We start from the raw sequence: 23,693 nt of genomic DNA on the forward strand, positions 1-23,693 counted from the left end.
CTCAGTGGTAAATAGGTGAACTATTGAACCCTGTCCCTGCAGTTAAGGCTTGGTATAGCAGCAGGCTAATTAGCCGGTCACAAGGATGATATCTCTCTCGTCCTCTCATGCCCCACTTCTACTCCTTTTTATCTCTCATTCATGAGCCCTTGGTTGTGCCCTTGGCATAGGGTATGTAAACTATCATTTCATACCATCGCACACAGTCTTAGCAGTAGCATTACAAAACCATACCATAATGAGCACACAGGGTAATGAAACGGTTTCAGAGGTGATGCTGTGTGGAAAAAAGAAAATCAATTATTATTTCACAACCCCAAGTCCTGTTTTATTAAAGTGAATTTTAAGTATTTTGTTGGTGATTATTCCAAAAGAATAACTCTGAGGTATCATTTGAGGAATGTAAAGATTAGAAACGTTCTTCTTAAATGATTAAGAATTATTAAATTAATTCCTGACCAGCTTTAAATACGTCAACAAGCTGTTGACAGCCCACTCAGTCCCCACCTCCTGCAAAAGCATGAAGCGAAAACATGAAGACAAAGGCCATGTATACACGTAGCAATGGTATTTATCAAACAGGACATTACTCCACCTCAATTTTCAATAATAACATTGTCCACACAAAATCATTTTCATCTACACAATCCCACATAAATATGTCTGTAGAGCGCTATCATAGGGCTATAGGAAATCCTGAATATCAAGAATAGGACTAGAACCAACAAGCCAGCATAGCAGATAAAACGCAGAGATGTAGTTATCAAATGCTAAGTGTAATACTGCTGAAAGGATGATTCAGTTAATGAAGTAATCAATTGGAGGGAAAATAGAACAATTTTAACTGGACTGATTACCACTTAAAACATTTATCAAGCAAAAGTGCTTAACATGCCCTTCCTGCTTTCCAAACGTGAGGAGTTGCTGCTCTGTTTTATAATTGCTGAAAATTGAATATCTGTGGGGTTTTTACTGATCGTCAGACACACTGAGCACTTTGCAAACATTACCTTGGGCTTTGAGGAGACTTATTTTTTGATACTTTATGAATTAAACAATTTATTAATTGAAAATTGCTGCCAGCCCTACAATCAAGCATTCCTGCTCCATGCCTCAAGTGCAATTTTCTTCTCCTAGACTGTCCCAATTTATAATTCAGTTGATCAGAAACATGAAGTATATGTGGAAACATTCATCCAGAAAAAGAATGTGTTCTGACTCTTGAAGCAAAAGATGGCTGGCTGGGGGAGAGAGAAACTCAATCCCACCTCCTGCTGAGGGAGAGGCGAGCACTGGCTGTCGACAGGTACACCACCAGACTACCACACAGCTACTGTTTTAAAAAGACAAGTCAAGAGAAGTCAGGAGTAAATAGGAGAGACAGAGTGTGAAAAATAGAGGAAAGAGAGAGAGGGAGAGAGAAGGGAAGAGAGAGAGGTAATAGATTTGAGAGTGTTTGTGGGGAGTAAACAGATGGAGTAAACACAGCACGAGGGAAACCAGGGGACTCCCACAGAACCCGCTCAATGTGTCACTGACACTGCAGAGCAGAATCAACAAAGTGTTCTGAGGGCAACATGCACACATACATACACACACACCCACACAATCACACACAGTTCACCAATTGGCAGGATGCTGGGACCCAGAGCTCCTATCCAGAGCACTGACAGGCACATGGAGAACAAGCTGGCTGACAGCTCATGACAACTCCTCAGCTTGTGAAAAGGAGAAAGACATCTCCTACTCTACTTTCTAACGGTGGCTTTAACAAGTGGCCTAAAATTGAGCTGGTGAAAACAAAGTAACGCCAATAAAACCCATATATTTTGTGAGAATTACCACTCTTTTACACCAGTGATTTACCTTGACCCATGTCCTAGATGTACTCAAAACTTCTTCTTTGCAACATATTGCTTTTCTCTCTACATCCAGTCATCTGACCTGGTCACACGCCTAAACTCTGCTGCTGTGCGCCAGTGTAACGACAGGCCTGTAGGCCCGACCACGAGAGACGGCGAGGAGAAGAAAGAGTGAAGGTAGCCAATTAAAACTGGGTAATGGGAGAGTGAATGAGTGTGTGTGTGCTTCTGAACACACTCGTATGGGGGGGATGTCTGACTTCCAGCAGCAGTGAGTGCACTTGTTCTTGTGTGTACATGTGTGTATACGTGCAATGCCACAGGCTCTCCACAGAGCCAAACTTAATTTAGGAGACCTACGATTTTAACACGGGCCTGAAGGTAGCTAGCAAGCAAGGTGGACCAGAGAGCCAGAAGTTAACAGGTACACTGCTCTCCCAAACCCCGTGAGATCTCACTCTCACCCTTAGGGGCAAAAGAACTCATTTATTCATTGATGACCATCAATGATCACATCCTTGTGGTCATATCTTTCCATCAGGCACTTCATTACAATAAAGCTTTATGGAGCAAAAACTTTTTCAGCTAGACTTTCAAGACCTTGACAGCTGACAGAGCTAAAAGAGGTAAAGGGGCCATTCAACTGTCATTGACATGTCACCTGACATGTTTTATGACTTTTATGTTTCATGTTACACGTTTTGGAAGACTATTACCATATGCATTGCAGTATAGACAAACTGACAGACACAGCTTTTAAGTTATAACTGACACCAGAGGACGACTGAGTTGGAAACATCCTATATATCACATTTTTCTGTACAGTATGTCCCTAAGAAGGGAAGCTAAAAACACATTGTGTTTATGGTGTGCTCTGCGCCCATGTGTGATGTATGTTAGGTGAATGTCTGACATCAGATCAAAGATAGATGTGGCGACATAAAATTTTTGTACAGTACTGGGGCATGCCCTTGACTTTTTTTTTGTAACTAATAAAACCACAGATGTAGCAAAGGCCTGAACACAGGACGCACCTTGAGCACTGAAGTATATAGGAATTCAAGTCTGGCCAATCAAGACAACAAAATACTGGTGGTTCGTGCCAGAGTCTCAGTCAAAACAAACATGCTAAGCAAACAACAACCAGATTTTCATTTATCTGGCTAATGTGTATTTTGACTAAGATTTAATAAAGATTGATAAAGTTAAAAGCAGACTTCTTCAAATGATGGTGGGCAGTTGAAACCTAAAGCTAAAGATTACAAAGTGGCAATCGGATTTAACATAGGATGAGGCATTAGCGATTGTGCCTGCATGAGAGGTGTCATCTGGGTACATGTATGCATGCACACACACATCACACAGACTCAGTGTGTGTCTCGGCGAGTGTCGTCTTATTCTATGAGGTAATAGGCAGTCAGCTTCACAGCCAGAGCATGACCTAGAAAGTGAAACCACACGGCAAGGGACTAAAATGTGTCACATGGGCTCAATCATTTTCTCTCTCTCTCTCTGAAGACAGCGAAAGAGAGAGAGAGAGGAGGGAGGAGAAGGGGAGAGGAAAAAGTGAAGGCTTCTACCATGCACTCAGAAGCTAATTAAGTCATTTGAAATAGCCACAGAGGGTACCTGTATGCAATCTAGCCAAGGCAAAGGGTTGATGAGGCTGTGCAAGGCCCCAGGCTAACTTCAAAAAGAAGGCAAAGGATGAGAATGAAAGAAAGGCAGAAAAGGAGAAAGGAAGAGGGGAAAAAAAGTGAAGTGGATTTTTTAATTGAAGCCCAACTTGAAGAAGAGCACGTGTGTGTCTGTCTCTCCTTGTGTAGTGCAGCAGGAAAAAGGTTAAGCATGCCCCCAGCAGAGAATGTCTGCACACACTTGCTCTCAATGGGGAGCAGGTGGGAAGACGCTGGGATGGAGGGACCGAGGGGTACAGCAGAAAGGCTCCAGATAATTGAGAGAGTTCACCGAGCGGCCATGTCTTACAATGTTTTTGCGTGTATGTATGTGTCCATGAACTACATATTCCTCAACAGTGCATTCATACAAAAACGCACCTGTGTCTGCATTTGCTCCAAACTTGAAAAACGTCTGAACTTCATTACAACTTCGCCAGAAATAAAGAGGCGGGGGATATGTGAAAATTAAGATACATAACTGTTGTACCTTCTGCTGTATTTCCATAATAATGAAAGCCACGAGAAACCCACAGCTGCACTTCAACATAACCTCAGCATGTGAAGGTTTTCTGCCCTACCATGTATCTTCTCACCAGGGGCAAACTTGGCGACACCGACAACTGAAGTGGGTCACACAGACACACACAGTATAGACTGCGGCATTGGCAGCATGGTGATCACAGGAGAGGGCAGACAGGGGGCTGGATGGAGAGTGATTGGACTATTCTAGGTCAGCTCTCCTGACAATGCACCACTGTCTCTTAATGTTGGGGGCCTAAAGGATAAAGGCTGTGTTTGGCCTGACATTATAGCTGCTCTTTCTGAAAGGAATACCTGCTACATATAAGGACATATATAGGAGTTGTGATTTCTTTGTCAGACTCGAAAACACGAACTAAAAAAAAAGTAGCCACAATTATAGAAAACTGATGGATACACACACATATGCACACACTGTCTAGGGACATTAAGGGCAGCCTCAAGACCCAAAGATTTTGATTCAGCTCTCCCTTTTTCTATCCCAGTCTAATAAAGCTGTATGCAGCAGATCTCCTCCGCAGCCTATAGAGAGAGAGAGATCAGCCTGTGGACTTCAAAGAGGTTGCAACTAGGTCACCACAAGACACTGCAGTCAGCTAGAGCACAGTCTTGGGTCTGAGACATTTCACTCCTCTCTCACTTCCAACTGCTACCGCTCTCTCTCTCTCTCTCCCTCTCCCTTTTGCACTGTGTGCCTCACTACAATGATATCAGTGAAATTAGAATGGATTATGGTGCCCTCCTCTCTTGTCATTCCCTGTGGTCGTACAGCACCATGTCATGTTACTGTTACTATAATGTTACTTCTTTATCACTGTCCATCGACGCTGGTGCTCAGCAGTTTAACTAATGTTTAATTTAGACAGAGAGAAAAGGAGAGAGGCAGTGAGAGAAGGCAGAGACACCAAGCAGAATGCAGAAACAGCCCAATTCTCCACGGTCACATACTGCCATCCTGATCTGTCAAAGGCCAAAGAGACAGTGACTCCAAAGGCTACTGCTCCACACTTTGGATAAAATAGTAACAGAGCCAGACTAAGAGATGAACAGGAAACAGGAACCTTAGAAAAAGAAGAAAGAGAGTGTAAATGAAAGGGGAACTCAGGAGGGAGTCAAAAGGAATTTTGAACAAGGTCAAAATGAACAGAGAACCGCAGGGCCACGCTGCCTCTCTGAACTCAGGGCAAAACACAACAACTCTGTTAACACGGAAAAACAGCCACCAACATCTTAAGATGGATACAGAGAGAAAGAGAGAGAGAGAGAGGCAGGGAGAGAGGAGGAAAGTGCTAAGAGGGGGTAAGAACTCTTTTATCAAGTTAGCGAAGGACAGAATATACGGTGGTTGCACACACACACACTTACACATATTCATATTTATATCCAGTTCAGTGGTAATGGGAAAACCATACGAAAACATGTTAGAGAATGATAAAAAAGCTTTCCTCTTCTCCTGCCAGAAAAATGAACCCACTGACATTCCACTTGGATAAATGATAGACAAAGTGCTACTTTCTCGAGTAACCTCAACTGAAAGCCCAAAAGTAAAGCAAGGTTTTCACTAAACAAAGCAACTATCTGTTAGTCTCCAAAAAAGCAGTACCAGAAATCAGAAAGGGCACACGATGTGACCGTCATGAACTTGCAGGAAACAGAGAACAAAGTAAGCATGGAAATGTGGAACACAAGTATAACGCTTAGAAAACAGTCAGGGGAATATCCTGACTGTGATATGTTTTGTTTAGTTCATTTTTGGTTAATCACATTTTAATTTATGTTTCTCCTTCACATTTATTTCTTGTATTTTCATTATTATTAAAAGAGATGCTTCTGTTTCTGTGACATTTTTTGTAATGCCTACATTTTTATAAACTGATTTCTAAAAACAAGAAGAAACTAGAAAAGCACTCGGAGAGCGTAGACCTCCCCCAAGGCAGGTCAGGCCCCCCTGATCACCACCAAAATTTAATTATTTGTGCCTTGTGCCAGTACCAACATTTCCTGAAAATTTCATCAAAATCCTTCCATAACTTTTTGAGTTATCTTGCTAACAGACAGACAAACATAAGAACACACCCCCCCCCCCCCCCCCCCCGATCACCACCAAAATTTAATCATTTGTTCCTTGTGCCAGTATCAACATTTCCTGAAAATTTCAAGAAAATCCATCCATAACTTTTTTAGTTATCTTGCTAACAGACAAACAGACAAACCCGATGAAAACATAACCTCCTTGGCGGAGGTAATAAAAAGAAAATGCTGTGTGTTACAAGTACTACTAGTCTCACTTTAAGATCCACTACAGTATTGCTGGTCCACCAATCACCTGGTGATGAGCAACATGGTGGGCCTTCCTGAAGACAAGTAACAGCACCTTCTTACTTTGTCCCAACCGGAAAGATTGCTCTAACGCTGGTGTGTCTGCATTTGCTTTTTTCCAGCTTTATATTTGACTACATTATGGGCGTCTGTGTGCATGAGTGACTGTGTGTTTTGTCACTGTCGCTGTGTTTCTGGGTGTGCTCTGCAGCGCACTCTGTTCTGAGCTCAGGTTGACATTCGTGTGAGTGACATCGGAGGCGACAGCAGCACAGTGGCATATGGTAACCGCCTGCTAACCGCTAAAACTTGACATCAGCGCAAACAAGTCAGCCAAGCGTTGCATAGTGTGCTCCTAAGAGGGTTAAGGCTGTCAGCATACGGAGGGATAATAACACCTATCACAAGCTCCATAATGCCAGATAAAGGGGAAGGCAGCCAGACCAAATACACAGGTTGGTGTTGACTCCGACAAAACCAATGACAAGTTACACAAGAAAAAGTAATGGGTAAACTGTGACATCAGGTTTAAACATGTGTTGTGCCGCTTTGGAGCTGTGAGGAAGTGCATGTCCTGATCTAAGCGTTTTGTGGGACTGCACAATGTGAAAATGTGAAGAGAAACAGTCTAACAGAGAAGGATGCTTCACACCTGGCAATGACGTGAATCTCACATCCAGAATGTGTTTATATGCTGGATTATATTCACACCTGGCTTTGACGTGGTATTTACATTCAAATATCACTTCGGTTCCCTCAGCCAAAACACAGATTGCCATCCATGTCAGCTCTTTTTTGCATGTGCTCCCTAATTGGATCTATGTGTTCCAAGCTAATATATGTCTGTATGATCATTATAATACAATTTTGCAGTCTCACATAAAGCGGAATGCATCGCTGACTATGTCTGCAGGTGATTTTGACGATCCCACCTTTGATTTGTTACCTGGAGTTTACATATTTTTGCTGCCACCCAAGAAGCATGTTGATGCTTATTGTTCAGGCAAACAAACCCACTGACCCACTGAGCTACAAAAGACAAAAGCGTGGCAGACAAATGTGATCACTGATGCCATCTTTCCCCATTGTCTGCCCTTCTTCCTTTTCAACAGCAGACACACAAACATGTGTAAGAACAGAAAATCTTGATATACTGGGACACCTTCTCGACTGGGATCTGATGTGCAGAAATGTACATTTCACATCCATAGAAAATGCAGGACAATATCAGGCTCAAAAGGCAGATAAGCCTTCAAATAAAGATTTCATCTCCAGTGTCTGGTTATATAAAAGGCCAGAAAAGAAACACAAAGGAGACAGCCAAAAGGTACGACCATATATGAGCATACGCGGATTAATCCCCAGCTATAAATAAATACATGTAATGCATAATATTCATCTATATGTGATGAAAAACCCAACACGCCAAATGACTGAAGAGCTGAACACATGTCTGAATAGTCATCAGAAACTGAAAAAGCCAAGCCATAAAATTGTATTTCAAAGGTTTAAAACAAAACCAAAGTGTTCTTCCAGCATGTATTTTCATTTCTAACCACAGAACCGATACTAAAACTATTAAGAAAAAGATTTGTTGTTGTTTTTCTCTAACCCTAGTGTTCCCTTTAGAACCCTGGTAACCCCTATTTAAGCACTGAGTTTCCTCTCATCGATCAAAGTATGGTGCACACAGCCCAGGAGCATGACACTGGCACTGGAGAGCTTACAGCAGGGTTCAACTTTGACCCTAAAAGATGCTCGCTGGCTGATTGTGTGTGTATCTGTGCATGTGTACGTAGTGTAGTGTAAATTCACAGCGGGTCACCTATCTGCTCACCACTAGCTCCTCGCAAAACTCAATTTCCTCCAGGAACGTCCACAGCTAAGCACTTTTAACCTCTGCAAACCTGCTGCGATGGAGGATACATGTAAAATTTACAAGAGGATGAAAGAGCCTTTACATGTGTGTGTAGGTGTGTGTGCGTGTGTTTGTGTCTGCATGCAATATTAATTGACCCAAACACATACACACACCTGTATCCAAAAAAAGACGGAAAATGCTGCCGCACAGGTTGACGAATTGCACCAACAATTGTTGAGGATTTTGCTCTGCCTATGTGTGTGTCTGCTCAAGTGTGTGTGTGTGTGTGTGTGTGTGTGTGTGTGTGTGTGTGTGTGTGTGTGTGTGTGTACTGGCCATAGTGAAGTGTTCCCAGGGAGAGAGTGAAGAGGTATCCACCACACACTGCCTGGGGCCCTCTGGAAGAGAGACTAAACAAGACCTTCCCATTGGGACGTGCACATACAGCCTGCAGCTGCAAATGACCTACTACCCACCTCACACACACAGACACACATATTCACAAATACACAAAAGACAAAGCTTTTTTTGATGATATAATTTGTTAATTTCAAGAGAAAAAATAAAGTCAATTATCACACGTGGGCTAATAAGTGAATTCTAACAAATAATGTTTCACAATTAGATCAAAGTCTTCCTCCCTCATTTTTCATCCTCATGTTCTTTCAGTCCTCCCTGTGGCAAAGTGGTGGCATAAGCAGCCTGGAAAATGACACACAAAAAAACATGAAAATGTCTGTATAGAGTGATATGAACACATGCAGATCTAAGATACCATTCAATTATTATGTTATCAACAATTTAAAAAAGCAAAAAAAAAGAACTCTGATAATTTTTTGATTAAATGTTACTTAGTTGGACAAATGAAAGTGGAAACAAGTCTTGGAACATCCCTGGCCTGTTTTTATAGCACCCAGGAGTTTCACAAGCCCACTATGGGAGTGACTGACATTATCTGTTCTAATGGAATTACTTATAGAGAAGATGGCTGCTAATTCAGTTTACCTGTGTAGTGTATAGAAATCTAAAGGTACTTTGGACAACATACACAGACCCTCCAGTCTCTTGTCAGAATTAATCTATAGTAACTATGCAAGTGTTAATATCAACAGTTCCTCCATTTATAGAGCCCAATCAACACTTTACACCACACACTTTACTTTGTGCGTTTTCACTTGAAAAGCTGCTTTATGCTGTGATGTATGCTCCCTCACACATACGTGTGTAACTTATGCATTTGGCAGATTTACACTGGATGTAATGACAGACGTCACTGGTAATTATGACAATGACAGGACTTCCCAGAACAGACAGCAGTTAATAGAACTTTAATGCAAAGTACACACATTAGCTACATACACCAAATACATTTAGAAAATAAATAATTCAAAAAACTCTACGACATGACCATTTACCTGTAGTGTGTGTGTGTAAGTAAATAGTTCAAACTCATTAAATCTTTGTTCTACTTCATCATTGTCTTGTGAAATAATAGTGCTCTGTTTTCCTTAAGGAAGCCTGAGGATGAACATATCTTCTTCATATCGTTCTCTGACTGACAAATAAAAGCCCCTTGCCAACAGAAACTCAATGAGACCACAATCAATATACTGCTGCAAGGTGTGTGCACACACAGATGCACACATGTAAACTCACACACTGCATAGATAGGGGATGATGTACAATTACCTGGAGCACATAACAATCAGCTGCACACTCATACAGTATGCACACGCACACACTCACATATACTGAAAGTATACATACAAATAGAGATGTGCACACTGAAAGACACTTAATATGCAAATATTTTTTACAACAGGGACAGAACTCCATTGTTCATCTGGACAGAGGGGGGCAAATAGATAGATAAATAGGTCTCTAGATATCTAGCTTGGAGTCCAATTGATGAGATTTCACATACAGCAGGAGCAGTGCTGTTAGGACAGGGAATAACACCACAAAATAATGTTTTCTCTCCCTCTGATCAATTTTTAATTTGGCCCGTGCAGCCGAGCCCTTGGCGGGCCTGGCCCCGGTAATTATGGTGGGTTATTGACAGCTGCCTTCCCGCGGGAGGCTATTTAAAAAAGGTTTAACCTCAGAGCAAGTCCAGGCCCCACACCCACCTTTGAAGGTGTCAAGTGCATTGATCTGAGCTGCGGGATGTGCTGGGACCTTCCCACCTGGAGGTGTGTATGTGAGTTGCTTGGAGCACTACAATTACAAGGCCATGGCAAGGCGGAGAATCCTTTGACCCCTATACACACACAAACAGTCCTCTGGCTAAACCTGGCTGGCTGGATGGAATGATCTCTCTCTGGCCTCTGTGGCCACCTGATGCCCACAGATAGGCTGTACACACACTGTACATACGATGTTATCAGCTGGTTACACACACACAAACAGGTTAACTCACAGCTTGAGGGGAATTTAAGGAACTAATGAGAAAGGAGGAGAAAGCAGAGTTGTGATTTGAGAGAGAGAGAGAGAGAGAGAGAAAGAGAGAGAGAGTAATATCCTCACTGCACACAGGGCGATGACACAACACAGGCAGATGCAATGTGTAGCTGATGTTGAAGAAGACATCATCCAGCAAAGAAAAAAGGGTGTGGGGGTGTAGGAGCATGACAGAAATTAAAAGAGGATTTCTGTGTTTGAGTTTGTCTGCCTCGCTGCCCCCTTTCAGCCTCCCATTGAAATTCTGGGCAGATACAAACCCCTAGGCTTTTGACACACTTTTGAAAACACCACACCCCCTCTTTCTTTCCAGTGGGTCTCCAGTGTCAAGCCTGACTCACTATCCAGAGAGGGTGAGCTGAGGGGGTGCCAAAAAAGGTAGTGAGGAGGGGTGTGCACTGTGTTGGTATTAGTAACTTCCAAATTAAGTCTTGTCCTTCACAGAGACAGGGAGTTACATTTTCAAGTTAACAAGTTGAGTAGGTGCTAGACTTTTTCCATTAATAAGCAATTCAACAAAGCTATTTGGCAAGAAGAAAAAACAAACAAACATAATCATAAACTTCTATACAGTGGAAAGAAGTTTAAATCACACACACTGAAGAGAGTAGAGAAACAAAAGTTTTTAATGTGGATATATACAAAGCATTTTGGAAAGAAAGTTTTAATGGTAGCCAAAAACTAACATTGCCTCAAAACCAAAAAATGACAACTGCAGTAAGAAGTGAGGGGAAAAGCGTGAAAAAGAGATGTGCGCCAAAAAAGCCAATGTGTGAGCAAATAAATGTTGTTTTTTTTTTACTTTTCCTACTATCAACTATGCTCTGTTCTGGTCACATAAATGCCACAGAGGGGCTAAGGTCAGACGACAGTATTTATTTTTTCCATTCGCTGTGGAAACTTAGAAACTTTAAAGTGCAACTCTGACTCCAACAGCTATCCATACGCAGATAGTCTAACTAATGATCCCACCTTTCAATACACCCCTTTCCTCAATTATTATGACTGTGTCCTCACCGTCTTCTCTCTCTCCCTCTCTTTCTCTCTCTCTCTCTCTCCCAACTCACCCCCTGTTTCAAACCCCATGGCGCCCACCCTCCACCTCCACCATCTCAGTCTCAGGATGCAGAGCATTGACAGGGCCAGAAGGTAATGATACAGCTGCCATGATGCAACAAGCAGACCTGTCGACTGTCAGGAATTGAAATCATGAAGGAATAAGCTGTCATTAAGAGGCCCTCTCCCAGTAGTGGAGCTGTCAGACGCCTGCCTTCTGCCTACTCTCTCTCTCTCTCTATACTCCCATCTCTCCTCTGCCAGTCCCACCCCACTTGCAGTCACTCCCTCGCCCTCTCATTTCTCTCTTCCTGCTTCAATCCTTTCTGTACCCCTCTTCTTCTTTCCTCTTCTGTCCTCTTCCAACCAATCACAACCCTTCTCCCTCTCTGCACCCCCACAACCTCCCTCCCCCATCTCAGCTTTTTCTTTTCCACCTTTTTTCCCCCCACTCTCTGGTCGTTACTGGAGCAACCTCCTCTCACCTGTCATTTTACCTTTAGGCTATGGGAATAGCACTACTTCCATGTGCACACACATATGCACATAAAGACAACATGGGCCCTGCACAGCACTTCCTTTGCTGGTGTTACTGCACATAAAACATACCTCCTGCTCTATGCAGTACATTTGACGCATGTCTGTTAATATATGCTTTCTACATCCATGAATATACATTTTTGACCTTATCACATAGATTTTGTAAGTGTATTATTGTATCATCATCATAGGCTAGGACGAAACACTGTAAAATATCTGTAGTAGGTTCATGCTAGATACAGGGTGGAAATGATGTTCAAGAGGCAACCTGCCCTGAGTTTCACCCTGGAGTGGGATGGCTTGTGTGTGCATGTTGTGTTAAAACTCTGATTAAGCAGCGCAATCAGCTATTTTTCCCACAATCCCCCGATTGGTACTGGTGATCCCATCGGAAGAGAGGAAAGGCTGACTCGGGTTTCCAAGGAAAACGAGTAAGAAATTCAGAGTGGTGCTTTAATGCAAGCATGAGAAAGCCAGGTTGAATTTTTTTCACCACTAAAGTGAGGACTTGAAATGAGGACATTTTGGTTTGTCCAGTTCTTCAGATGGATATTCAGAAGACAACTCGAAGGTTCAGACTTGATTTTAAGGTGATAGTTATAACTGAATAGGCATTTAGTAGAGATTATTAACGTTACAGGACTGATGAATGCATTATGCCACAATGCTATTTGGTCCAAACATGTACATGTGTGTACTCTTGCGAGTGTATGTGCTTTGCAAAGCTATAAGAAGCCTCCTCCCCCCTCGCCCTTATTTCCCCAAATGCACTCCAGTTGACCCTTTGCTGCAGGCTTTGAATTTCCAATTGACTTCCCATGAGTAACTTCACGTGAGCTGCACTACAGGCAATAAACACCTGCTGTGAAATATTTTTGTATAGTGGAGCCTAATCTTCACAAAAAAGTAGATTCAAAAACTCAGTGGACATCTGACATCATCACCTGTCTGTTTTCTGAACTTCGAATACCACTGTAACTGACTATCATACAGCCAGACTCTTACATAACACTGGGGTATCAAACTCACCTTATGACTCCAAATACAGTTTTAATACTAAAATGTTTCTGTCCTGATGTCCAGATGAGATCAGTTAAGGGAATATTTTACATTCAGTCTCAAAGTACTGCATATTAGTACTGTTTTCCCAGACAGATTTTCAACAAAGTAGTTTGATATGATTCTTCCATCTAGCTGGTTTGTTAACGTCTCCTCCAGTTGACAATTTATAAAATTACCCAGACACACTCACCCTTAGAACATTACTCATTGTGCGCAGTCTCACCCCACAAGGTGAATAAGTGTAACATACTGAGACTCAGCAAGCCACCTGGCTGCCCATTCAGCATTCATGATAAACACTGACTTCTGTCAGACTCCTCCTCATAGATAAATCTGCATTAATGCATTGCTTATGCGGACAAGTGTAATGCAGCATTGTTAAAGAGTTAGATAATAGATAGCTAGATGATAAGTCTGAGGGAAATAAATAAAGAAGAAAATACATGTAAAAGCATCATAAAAGGTATAAGGAAGCAACAATTCGAGGTCAACTTAATATAACACAACCAAAATAACCAATACACCCTTAGTCTAACTAACTTTTACCTTTAATCATTTTGCAATTTTCAGTTTTGTCTCTGCAACATTTGTGACATATAGTTGTAAATCCTTCTGTGCTGTCATTCTTTACAGATTGGCCAAAAACGTCACTAAGATCCCGCTCGTCTATGAATAGGCATGACAACACGTATATATCTATTCTGAACATAAAAGACCACCACTCACGTTTTATGGTATGACATACTAAACCACAAACATCCTCTAACACATACAGGCAGCATGAATTGACTGTAAATGTGTGTGTATGTCTTCACGGTTCACACACATTGCGAGACCTGTGTGCGGAAAATGCCTGAATGATGATTTGTCAGGGTGTAAGAACACAGTTTCTTGTTTACTATGATGAATGAACAACACTGGCACTCCAAACACCAGGTTCTCTATATCTAAGCTGTCATTTTGGCTCTCTTCAGCACAACCCTGCCTTATCGAACTGTATTACCAGCCGGGGTAAATGTAATTCAGAGAAAGTATCTGGGCACTGGAGTTATTCTGCACATGGACACACATGCACACACCCCATACACAGCAGGAGAGGGCTTTACACAGCAGTTAAAAGTCTTTATAGCATTCAGATGGACAAAAAGAAGAAATGAAAGTGAATGTGAACAGTGGGTTGATGAAATTACACAGGTAATCTCGGCCAGACTGGCAAATGAGCACCAAAACGAGGATGAATATAATGAGACAGGCAGAGGTATCTTTTGCCCACTAACAGAGTGATACAGTGCACTTCTGACTGATTACGTTGAGACTACACGGGACTACATAAGAATCATAATATTCAGTTTTTATAGCAAGCATTACATTGAGGGTTGTGTTTTATTTCACTTCAAAGATCATTTAAGTCTTAATTCTGGATTGCCTGCTTGCTATTATTTGCCTGTGTGATTATATGATGCTGTTGATAAGTGAAGTTGCTCCATAATACGTAAGTTTTCCCTGGGACAAAGTTTCCATCCTACTCAACAATTTCCTAAATTGCACAATGAAGTAAAACTGGACTGAGTCAGAGCTGTAAATGCAGAGTCCAAAGTATGAAAGCACACAGCAACACCAGTCAAATTTCAGGTCAAATACAAAACTGCTATACACTGTTTCAAAATGAGTCCCAGCTCTTGAAATAAATGGAGTTTATGACACTAATATATCATTAGATTATTCATATAACTATAATGCACAACTACAACAATACCTTATCCTTGCATCTCTGAAGGGGTATACTCAGTATACTCATCCCACATACAAAAAGTTTAAACCCATGCAATGTCTTTTGTTGTGTCCCCTACCTCCATAGCTCTGGTGATGAAGGGGATCTGTGTTCCTGAGTCCAGGTCTTGGTTGATGATGAGTCTGCGGGCCCACTGGCCGGCCCGCACAACACCGCTGCCTTGGATCAGCACCAGCAGCTTGGACGGATTCGAAAGGGCGTCTGGGGTTAGATAAATAAAACTCGTGGGCTCGTCTCCTGTTGCATCTACCTGAACATACAGAAAAACAGACAAGACGGGGCATCACTGATGTGAAAACGTTATCAATAAGATTTCACAACCCCTTGGGAGATTTAACTTCAGAACCAATCTTTGCCGCAAGAGGAAATGATGATCAAATTGCTCTTTTATAATTAGACATTTGGTTTTGACTCACTTCAAGCATTTGCCTAACATCTATTATTTAATTTGACACTGGGTGTTTTCCGATGTAATATTTTGAGGAGAATGAGCCTTCACTTGAGGTCATTGAAATAAAAAAAAAGTTAATTGGACCATTATATTAATCATCAATGACCATGATTAAAATTAAAGGAGAAAGTGAGGGAGAGAGTGTTTCTTGGCGTGTGTGTATATGTGTGTGTGTGTGTGTGTGTGTGTGTGCGTATGTGTGTGTGTGTGCATATGTGTGTTGGTGTGTGTGTGTGTGTGTGTGTGTGTGCACTCTGTCCACATCCCATGCGTCTTTGCATCCCTCCCAAGTATGCCTGGAAGAATCTCTAAGGAGACAAACACTGTCCATAAAAGCCATGGGTGGCAGCTGCAAGAACTTAATCCAAGCAGACAAAGAGAGCCGAGTGGGGGAGAAAATCTTACCCTTTATTCTCTTGTGCTCCCTCATTCCCTTTCCCTACACTTGGTGGTGGTTAATCTTCTTAAAATCTACGGTCACAAGTTCAATGCCACGCAGGTGGACAGACCCACCACTAACACACAAATGCGCGCACACACACACAAACACCATATATACGCAGGCGGGTGGGCAGCAGGAAAGCAGAACAGAGCAATTTTCCAGAGGAATAATGAGATAAATAGGCCAGGCAGATAAACCAGTAAAAGTGTATGGGGGCTAATGAAAGGCGCTGTGTCTCTGGCTTGGTGATTTATGGACACTGTTAATGCTGGAGTTAACTCTGCACTGCTTCTAAACACCAGTCCTACCTAACATCCCTATAAACGCAGCCTGAAAAATGATCACAAGTTTAAAAAAAACGTAGAAAAAAGCAGGGATAGAGAGGTAAAGCAGGGCAAAAAGAGACAAACATGCTTCCAACAACAAATAAAAGGGATCAAGTGTGTGCTCTGAGCCTGGATGAGCTGGGCAAAGAATAACTCACTGATGGCAGAGTAAAAAGTCCCCTTCAGCGCCAATGAATGCAAAACAGATTAAGCATCAGCATGCTGCAGCTCAGCGCCTTTGAAATGACACGTCACAATACAGTTAATTTGTTGAGGAGACACTTTTGCACAAAGAATGTGGGCAGAGGATGGGGTAAAAGAAAGAGAGGGAGTAAGAGAAACTGAGTAAGATAGAAAGAGAAAGACAAAGACCGATAAAGAAATGAGGAAGGCTGACTCCTCACAATCCCCTTTTCTTTATTTATTTGAACAGGACACTCAATATCATAATCACACTGGAAGCCCAAGCATTTATGTCAATTTTCATATTTAATACTCCCTTTAATCTTCAAGGGCATAAATCAAAGAGGAAAATGCCTCTTTTCACTCTGGGTACTTACTGGCAGGATTGCTTTAGTCATGTTGCACTTTTTCTCCAACAGCTCATAAACATACTGAGTGATGATCTGTAGGGAAAAAAGACAGAGACGACACATAATAATATAGATTACTGCAATTAATATATTAATATCGCTGCTGATACAAATCTGTCTAAACAAAATGCCAACTAAACTCTATGTGTATACAAGTAATCGCAACCTCTGTAATACTTGCAGACAAAATAAAAAATACTATTCAAAACCCCCATTTGCCCTGTGGTGTGTGTGTGTTTGTACATGAGCTACTTGAAAGGGCCTGGATCGCACTGTGCGTGGCATGTGTGTGAATCACAGTGCAGTGAGAGTGTTGAGGTTGTAAGTGCCAGGAGAGGAAATCTCCTGTACAAGCACAGGGGCTGATGTAAGTTATGTTTATCCCCGCAGCCACAGCACTAAAGAACCTTGTATACTGAGTCATTCCAACCCCAGGCCAAGCCTTTCATGGTTCAGTGACATTAACAACTTTCTTTTCCATTTTCCTTATTTTTTTTCTTTCCTTTTTTTCTCCTTACATGCTGCTCAGCTGAGAACAGAGTGAGGTGCTTTGTGGAACTCATTTCATTTTCTCATCAGCTGTGATAGAAAGACAGAGGAGTTAAGAATGATCACAGATGAAAGGGCACTAGAACAATGGCGGTGAGCTGTGTGGTTTGTTGCAGCGACATTTCCCCAGCACATGTCATGACAGACCCTGTGTCCTGTACATGTTGTCACAACATCCTGTTTTGGTGAGAGACCACAAAGAGAACGGAGCAACATGCTGTCCAAATCAGCTGTGAAGTCCCGCTTGGGTTTAGCATCGACCATGCTAAATCAGGAAACTAAACTTTAGCAGTGGTGCCAGAGTTACAAAGCATGACTGGACACCAGTCACGTTGCTTCATCAAGAGGTGACCAGCTGACTCAGCATGAACACAAAGCCCAGACATAAAAGATTAACCAGAGAGGATCAAGTCCTGCTGCAAAGAGACGTTTGATGTTCATATCTAATGTGAATTAAAGCTATAGAGGTACCACAGATATTTTGTTATTAACACTCCATTGTATAGTTGTACTGTATACTCATCCATCATCGGTGTGTTAAAGGCCCATTTTACCTAATATACTCCAACACATTAAGAGCCCTCATGCCACGCATAGCATATTACATTGATCAGGGGTGTCAAACACGCAGCTCACAGATCAAAACCTACCCCCCAAAGACCCCAATGTGGCCCACGGGATGAATTTGCGAGGTGCAAAAATTACACCTAAGATATGTCAAACTCATCTAGGGTGTCAAACTCATTATATTCAGATGTCACATTCAGCACAATTTGATCTCAGGTGGATAGGACAAGTAAAATAATAGCACAAAAACCTAAAAATAACAACAACTTCAAATTAGTCTATTTTTTAGTGTGAAAAAAGTTAAATTACATGATGACAATTTTTACATTACAAACTATCCTTTCACAAAAAATAACCTAAATAATTGTGAACAACCTGAAATTTCTAAAGAGAAACAAGTGGAATTTTAACAATATTATGACTACTGCCATTGTAGCTGAGTATAATATTCTTAAAACTGAACTTTTATATATATATTTTTTGCACTAAAACAAAGAGAAAACCTCTGATTTATTATTTATAGTTTAGTGTGACACACCAGACATCAGCTGTATTGGTCAGAGTTCAAAACAGCTGTACAAAATGAAGTTGTTCAGACCAAGATATACTGCAGTAATACCATGACAGAAACAAACCCACTTAGAAAAAAATCCAACCTGCTACTTTAATATCTGGCCTCATAAAAAGTGCAGGCATGCAGAAGCCACTAGTGTGCTGAAACTGAAGAAAAATTTCCAGTTTTGTACTCATCCTCTCTATCAACAATGTCACAGTGGAAGATAATCAAAAGTAAACTTGCTCCATGTGCAGTAAGGTGCTGTACACAGAACAGAACTGTAGCACTACACCTACAAAGTAGAAATGCTGAATCATCATAATATTAAGGAAGGAAGCTACACTCAGTCAAAGCAGCAAGACAATATTTCTCCTTAAAAGACAGAAAATATTCTCAATGCTGACACAACTACAACAATGAAACAGTATTGTCTTTTGGGTCACAGGATGCTTCACTGTAATTTTCACACAGACAAAACAAAACAATTTTTAGGTTTTGTTTTGCAAAGTTAACCATGGGATGAGGAAATCACACATATCCTTCGATTACATGTTCTAAACTCCAGACACTGGAGTGGCAAGAACGGCAATATTCCTGTTTCCCAATTTAAAAAAAGATGGCCTGTGATTTACCATACCAGTGACTTTTTACATACAAAGAGAAGACACTAAAAGGCCAGCTTTAACTTAAAAGAGCTCGTGCCTTAAAGTCAATTGCGCGTTCTTGTGATAATCGTAATATTGCCTTGATCTTTTGTTCCAGAAAACCTCAATGCTAACTTGATTTATTGTGTTATGTGGAGGAATAACATTACACACCAGATAAATACTAGCCTTATGACAGCCAATCAAAGGCCAGCAGACGCACCAAATGAGATGATCAATTCTACCATTTGACCCTGTGAGGGAGGGGCTGCGGGAGCTCAAAAACATGCCCGCCTCACCTCGGCACACCAAACCTCCAACAGCTGAGCTAATTCACTAAAATGTCAGCCGGTCTGATGAAGACTAAAATGATTCTAAGCCTCAGTATGCTAGTGTTTAATGACATCAATAAGGCTCACAGGAAATTTCATTTGCACTATGTTATTTGTTCAGTGCCTCAGGTGGCTCGAGACCCATCTGATATAGAATAAGGAGGGAGACAAAAGGGGGGAGGAGAGAAAGTGGGAAAAAATGCAAGAGTTTTACTGTCAATGTTTTGGCAAAGAACACTATGGATTAACTATGAAAATGTCATATCCCAGTTTGAATATAAGGTTGCGGTCACCTATGTGATATTGGTCAGAATGTAAACATGGTCTGTAAAAAAAGACCAAGATTAGACGTCCAGAGTAGATGGAAAAGATTCTCTTCAGTGGAAAGGCACAGACCTCACAAACTCACGCTGATGCACACACCGACATGCATGCCACAGAGCCGTCCTCCCACTGTGGGGGCCTCTGTGGACTATGTCTCAGCAGCTGATCAGTACAATAAGAAAAGCCTCTTTGTCACCTAATTACCTATGTGTTATTAGTGCTTAATGAAATGCCAGCAGGAAGCAACAATGAGCGCCTGGATTGTCAACACTACGGTAGGAGAGGCATGAGAAGCGGATTTGCTAAATAATATTAAGACGTACAAAGGAGAGGAAAGGCAGCCGGGTGAGCAAGTTAATAGCCACTCAGTAGACTTAAAGGCAATGCACATGCTTACTGCCACTTTCTAATCTGCAATAAACATGTCACAGAAGAAAAAACATTAATGGTGGGTGCTGAACTGGTTAAAAAAGTGGAAAAAGTCCACTTAGTAATGATGCAGGGATGTGTGGAAAAATCAAGTGCTCATCAAGGGCAAGGTTTGATGAAGTAAAAATGAAAAAGTAGGAAGGCTGTCACACAAAAAATGCAACTATATTATAAAACTGTAAATATACAAATAATATCTAAATCTAAATTCATATATTATTTATATAAATAGCATTTTTCTACATATATATTTCATGTTTGACTGTGTATTTTCTGCCTGTCTTCTCTGCACTTTGTTTCTTTGTATTTTGCTGCTGTTAACGGTGAAATTTCCCCAAGTTGAGACGAGTAAAGTCATATTTTATCTCGTGTTAAAAATGGTGGTGAGTAACCCAAAACCCATAGAATGACAGACAATGACAGTCACAAAAAAGTTCAACACACTCTAATTATGAAAATAAAAGTGTTTTATTACTTCATGGATACACCAAGGGTCCAAAATGAAGGCAAAGCTGATGCGTCTTAAATTTGTAATACCGCTAATGGCCACTAGGGATGCTGCAAAAACCCTAGCACTCAGACTTAAACTGAATTTCTCTTTAAATATCCTAAGTCAGTCATTTTTGTTCAGAACTTATTGCAGTCTCACTTGTTTTATCTGGAACCTCTAATAGGTGTTCTGGTGGTCCATCTTTAAATTTTTCCTCTGTTAATAAGATTTCAGGCCAAATAGAAGTTCTGATGTTTGGTTGGTGTGACAGCTCACTTGCCTGCATGAATTTCAGTTTATGTAATACAATGAATTTTTCCCTGACAGCTTCACTGTAATTGGCGTAAACAGATTCCACTATCAAGACTGTAAAATCACTTTGTTATGCAGCGCTTGATGAAGTTTACTGAGTCAGTAAGTTAGCAATTAGCAATAGCTCACCTCTGACCCTTTGGGCTCTTGCAGCTGGCGACAGCTAAATCATAGACTACATGGAGGAACATCACAGTTCCTCTGTCCACTAATTATACACAGATTATAAGATACACTAATGCATTTCGACTTCAAAGAGACTTCATTAGGGCATGAAACCAAAAAGGGACACACACTCCATTTAAAACACAATGCATCATGTGACACTGATCATGTGACATGTAAAATAGGTCACACAAGATAAAGCAATGACATTAGCAGAATTGGACCCCTTCAGCAGGCTGGGTTTGGCCCACGGGCCGCATGTTCGACAACCCTGGTCTGCACTAAAAGTCGGAGCCTAGAAGTAATGAACTCACACTTTGCTATTAATAAAGAGATGCAAACATAACAGTGACTATGAAAAAATTGGCCTTTATCGAGAGGCAAAAGGTCCATGACAAGAAAAGGTGAAAATCATTAGGATATATCCTTAAACATAAACAACTGTTTTACTCAAGTGAGAGGAATCATGGGAAACTTTGAAAAAGACCTGCTGCCTCTGAGGTCACCTCTGTGTCTGTGGTTTGTTTGAGTTGAGGAAGCATTGTGGCGATGAAGCAAAAAGAGCAGGATCAGGGAGGAAGGAAGGGACTTAGATGAGGGCTCAGTGGGAGGAAAGAAGCAAGACAAGAAGGGAGAGATGTAGAAGTAATCCCCAGGAGCCAGACTCTCATGCCAACTCCTAGTGAAGGGAACAGCTGAGCAGTGAGGGAGGAAAAAGAAGATGGGATGGAAAGGGAGAGAGACCAGCACAGTGCGTGGCCTTGATAAAAGACCTTTAAGTGGGTGGGCTGTGACATCAACTCTTTGCAAACCTCTGGCCATCCCTGTAACAATCCTTTCACACACACAAGGGCCAAGGACTTAATGAAGACCATTGTGGCTGTAAGGTGATATGTTTTCAAACCCCAGATGACAAAGAGAAAAAGACCCCCCACATTAAGTGTACACATGTAAGTAAATGTGCACGTGTGGTGGCTTGTTCCTACCTAATTACAACTTTGAAACCTAGTTTTAGGGATCACACATGAGGCTATAAGTAGGTGATCCCACAAAACAAACACAAGGAGGAACAGAACCAGTAGAAAGAAAACATGTTGAAATAGGGACAAGAAGTGGAAACGATGCAATGAGGAAGCAAGAAAAGGGTAAAAGATGGAAATGGTCAAAGCAAATGGAAACGCTAAGAGAATCACAGTGGAGAAAAGGAAGTGAATCTATCAAAACTTTAATAAAAACATGCATGATGTTTCCATGATGCTAATAATGCAGCTAAACCACTAAACGAAGTCTTCACAAGTCTTAGTTATTTAAAAATTATGACACAGACACATCTGAATATCCAATATGACCTATGCCGGATCAAAACACGCATAAACAATGCACAATAAACTTTGCACATCAATACCACATCCATTAAAGAACTTATAAAATAAATCGTTTGATCTGAGCTATATTGGTGTGTGGATTGTTCTATATTTTACGATGTTGAACTCAAGCCAAACAACCCCCCCGTGGGCTAGTTTTTCAGCCTGGAACAGTGTGGTGTGGAGTATAAACACCTGATTTTTTTTTTAGTGTGCACAAAGAATTGACAGCTATTGGACAGTCAGGAGATAATTACAGAATTTGACAAAAAAGTTCATTGGATTTGCATCACTTACTCCTTTAAGGACAGATGAGGCTTTCAGGTTCAAACAAGCTGCCTTATCATACAGAGTTTATGAGTGTTTATGCCATGTGCACATGCACTATAGACGTTGGTATATACTGTGTACACACAACATACACACATTCACAACATAATTCATCTACACACATACACCTCTTGTCTCACAAGTCCAGAACCCTCTCCAAAAGCCACTTAGCCATAGAAACCAGAGAGCAAGAAGAGGCATCAAAGCTGTTTATATAATGAAACTGAATGAGCTGCTCTATGCCATATCACTGACTGCACCCAGGAAAGCATTCCTTCTTCTCTAGAGAATAGAGGAGAGGAAGAAAGAGAGAAAAAAAAAGAAAATCCCCTCGAACAATACAGAACAACAACAGTGGCAACAACGGCAAAGCATACTCAGAGAGAGAGAGTGTGAAAATGAGTGCATGAGGCAATAGAAAGGTTGTTTATTTTAAGTCAGCCTCATGTACCAACAGAAAGTGGTATTAAAATAGGGCCTATTGTTGTGAATTTGTGATCTGTCAGTCCATGTGGGAAACAAAGAAAGAGAGAGACTGGTGTAATTCCCATGAGGTCTCTGTCATTCTTCTGTCAGAGGAGAGAGGGCTCCCCAGGGGAATGGAAAGTTCTCAGGCACAGACTGACAGACAGACTGTTTACACTTGGC

At 41.3% G+C, this 23,693-nt stretch overlaps 1 protein-coding gene across 2 annotated transcripts in view; it reads right to left on the reverse strand.

Moving 5' to 3' along the window:
* arb2a (ARB2 cotranscriptional regulator A) overlaps positions 1-23,693 on the reverse strand; it is a 158,094-nt gene that overhangs the window by 114,857 nt on the left and 19,544 nt on the right. For both annotated transcript variants that reach the window (XM_030144462.1, XM_030144464.1), the window contains exons 5-6: positions 16,951-17,016; positions 15,230-15,421 (exon numbers count right to left, since the gene is read on the reverse strand). In XM_030144462.1, the coding sequence (XP_030000322.1) occupies positions 15,230-15,421; positions 16,951-17,016 (258 nt within the window). The remainder of the gene's footprint in view (positions 1-15,229; positions 15,422-16,950; positions 17,017-23,693) is intronic.

The sequence above is a fragment of the Sphaeramia orbicularis genome, chromosome 9 (genome assembly GCF_902148855.1).
Source record: "Sphaeramia orbicularis chromosome 9, fSphaOr1.1, whole genome shotgun sequence".
Classification (NCBI taxonomy): Eukaryota; Metazoa; Chordata; class Actinopteri; order Kurtiformes; family Apogonidae; genus Sphaeramia; species Sphaeramia orbicularis.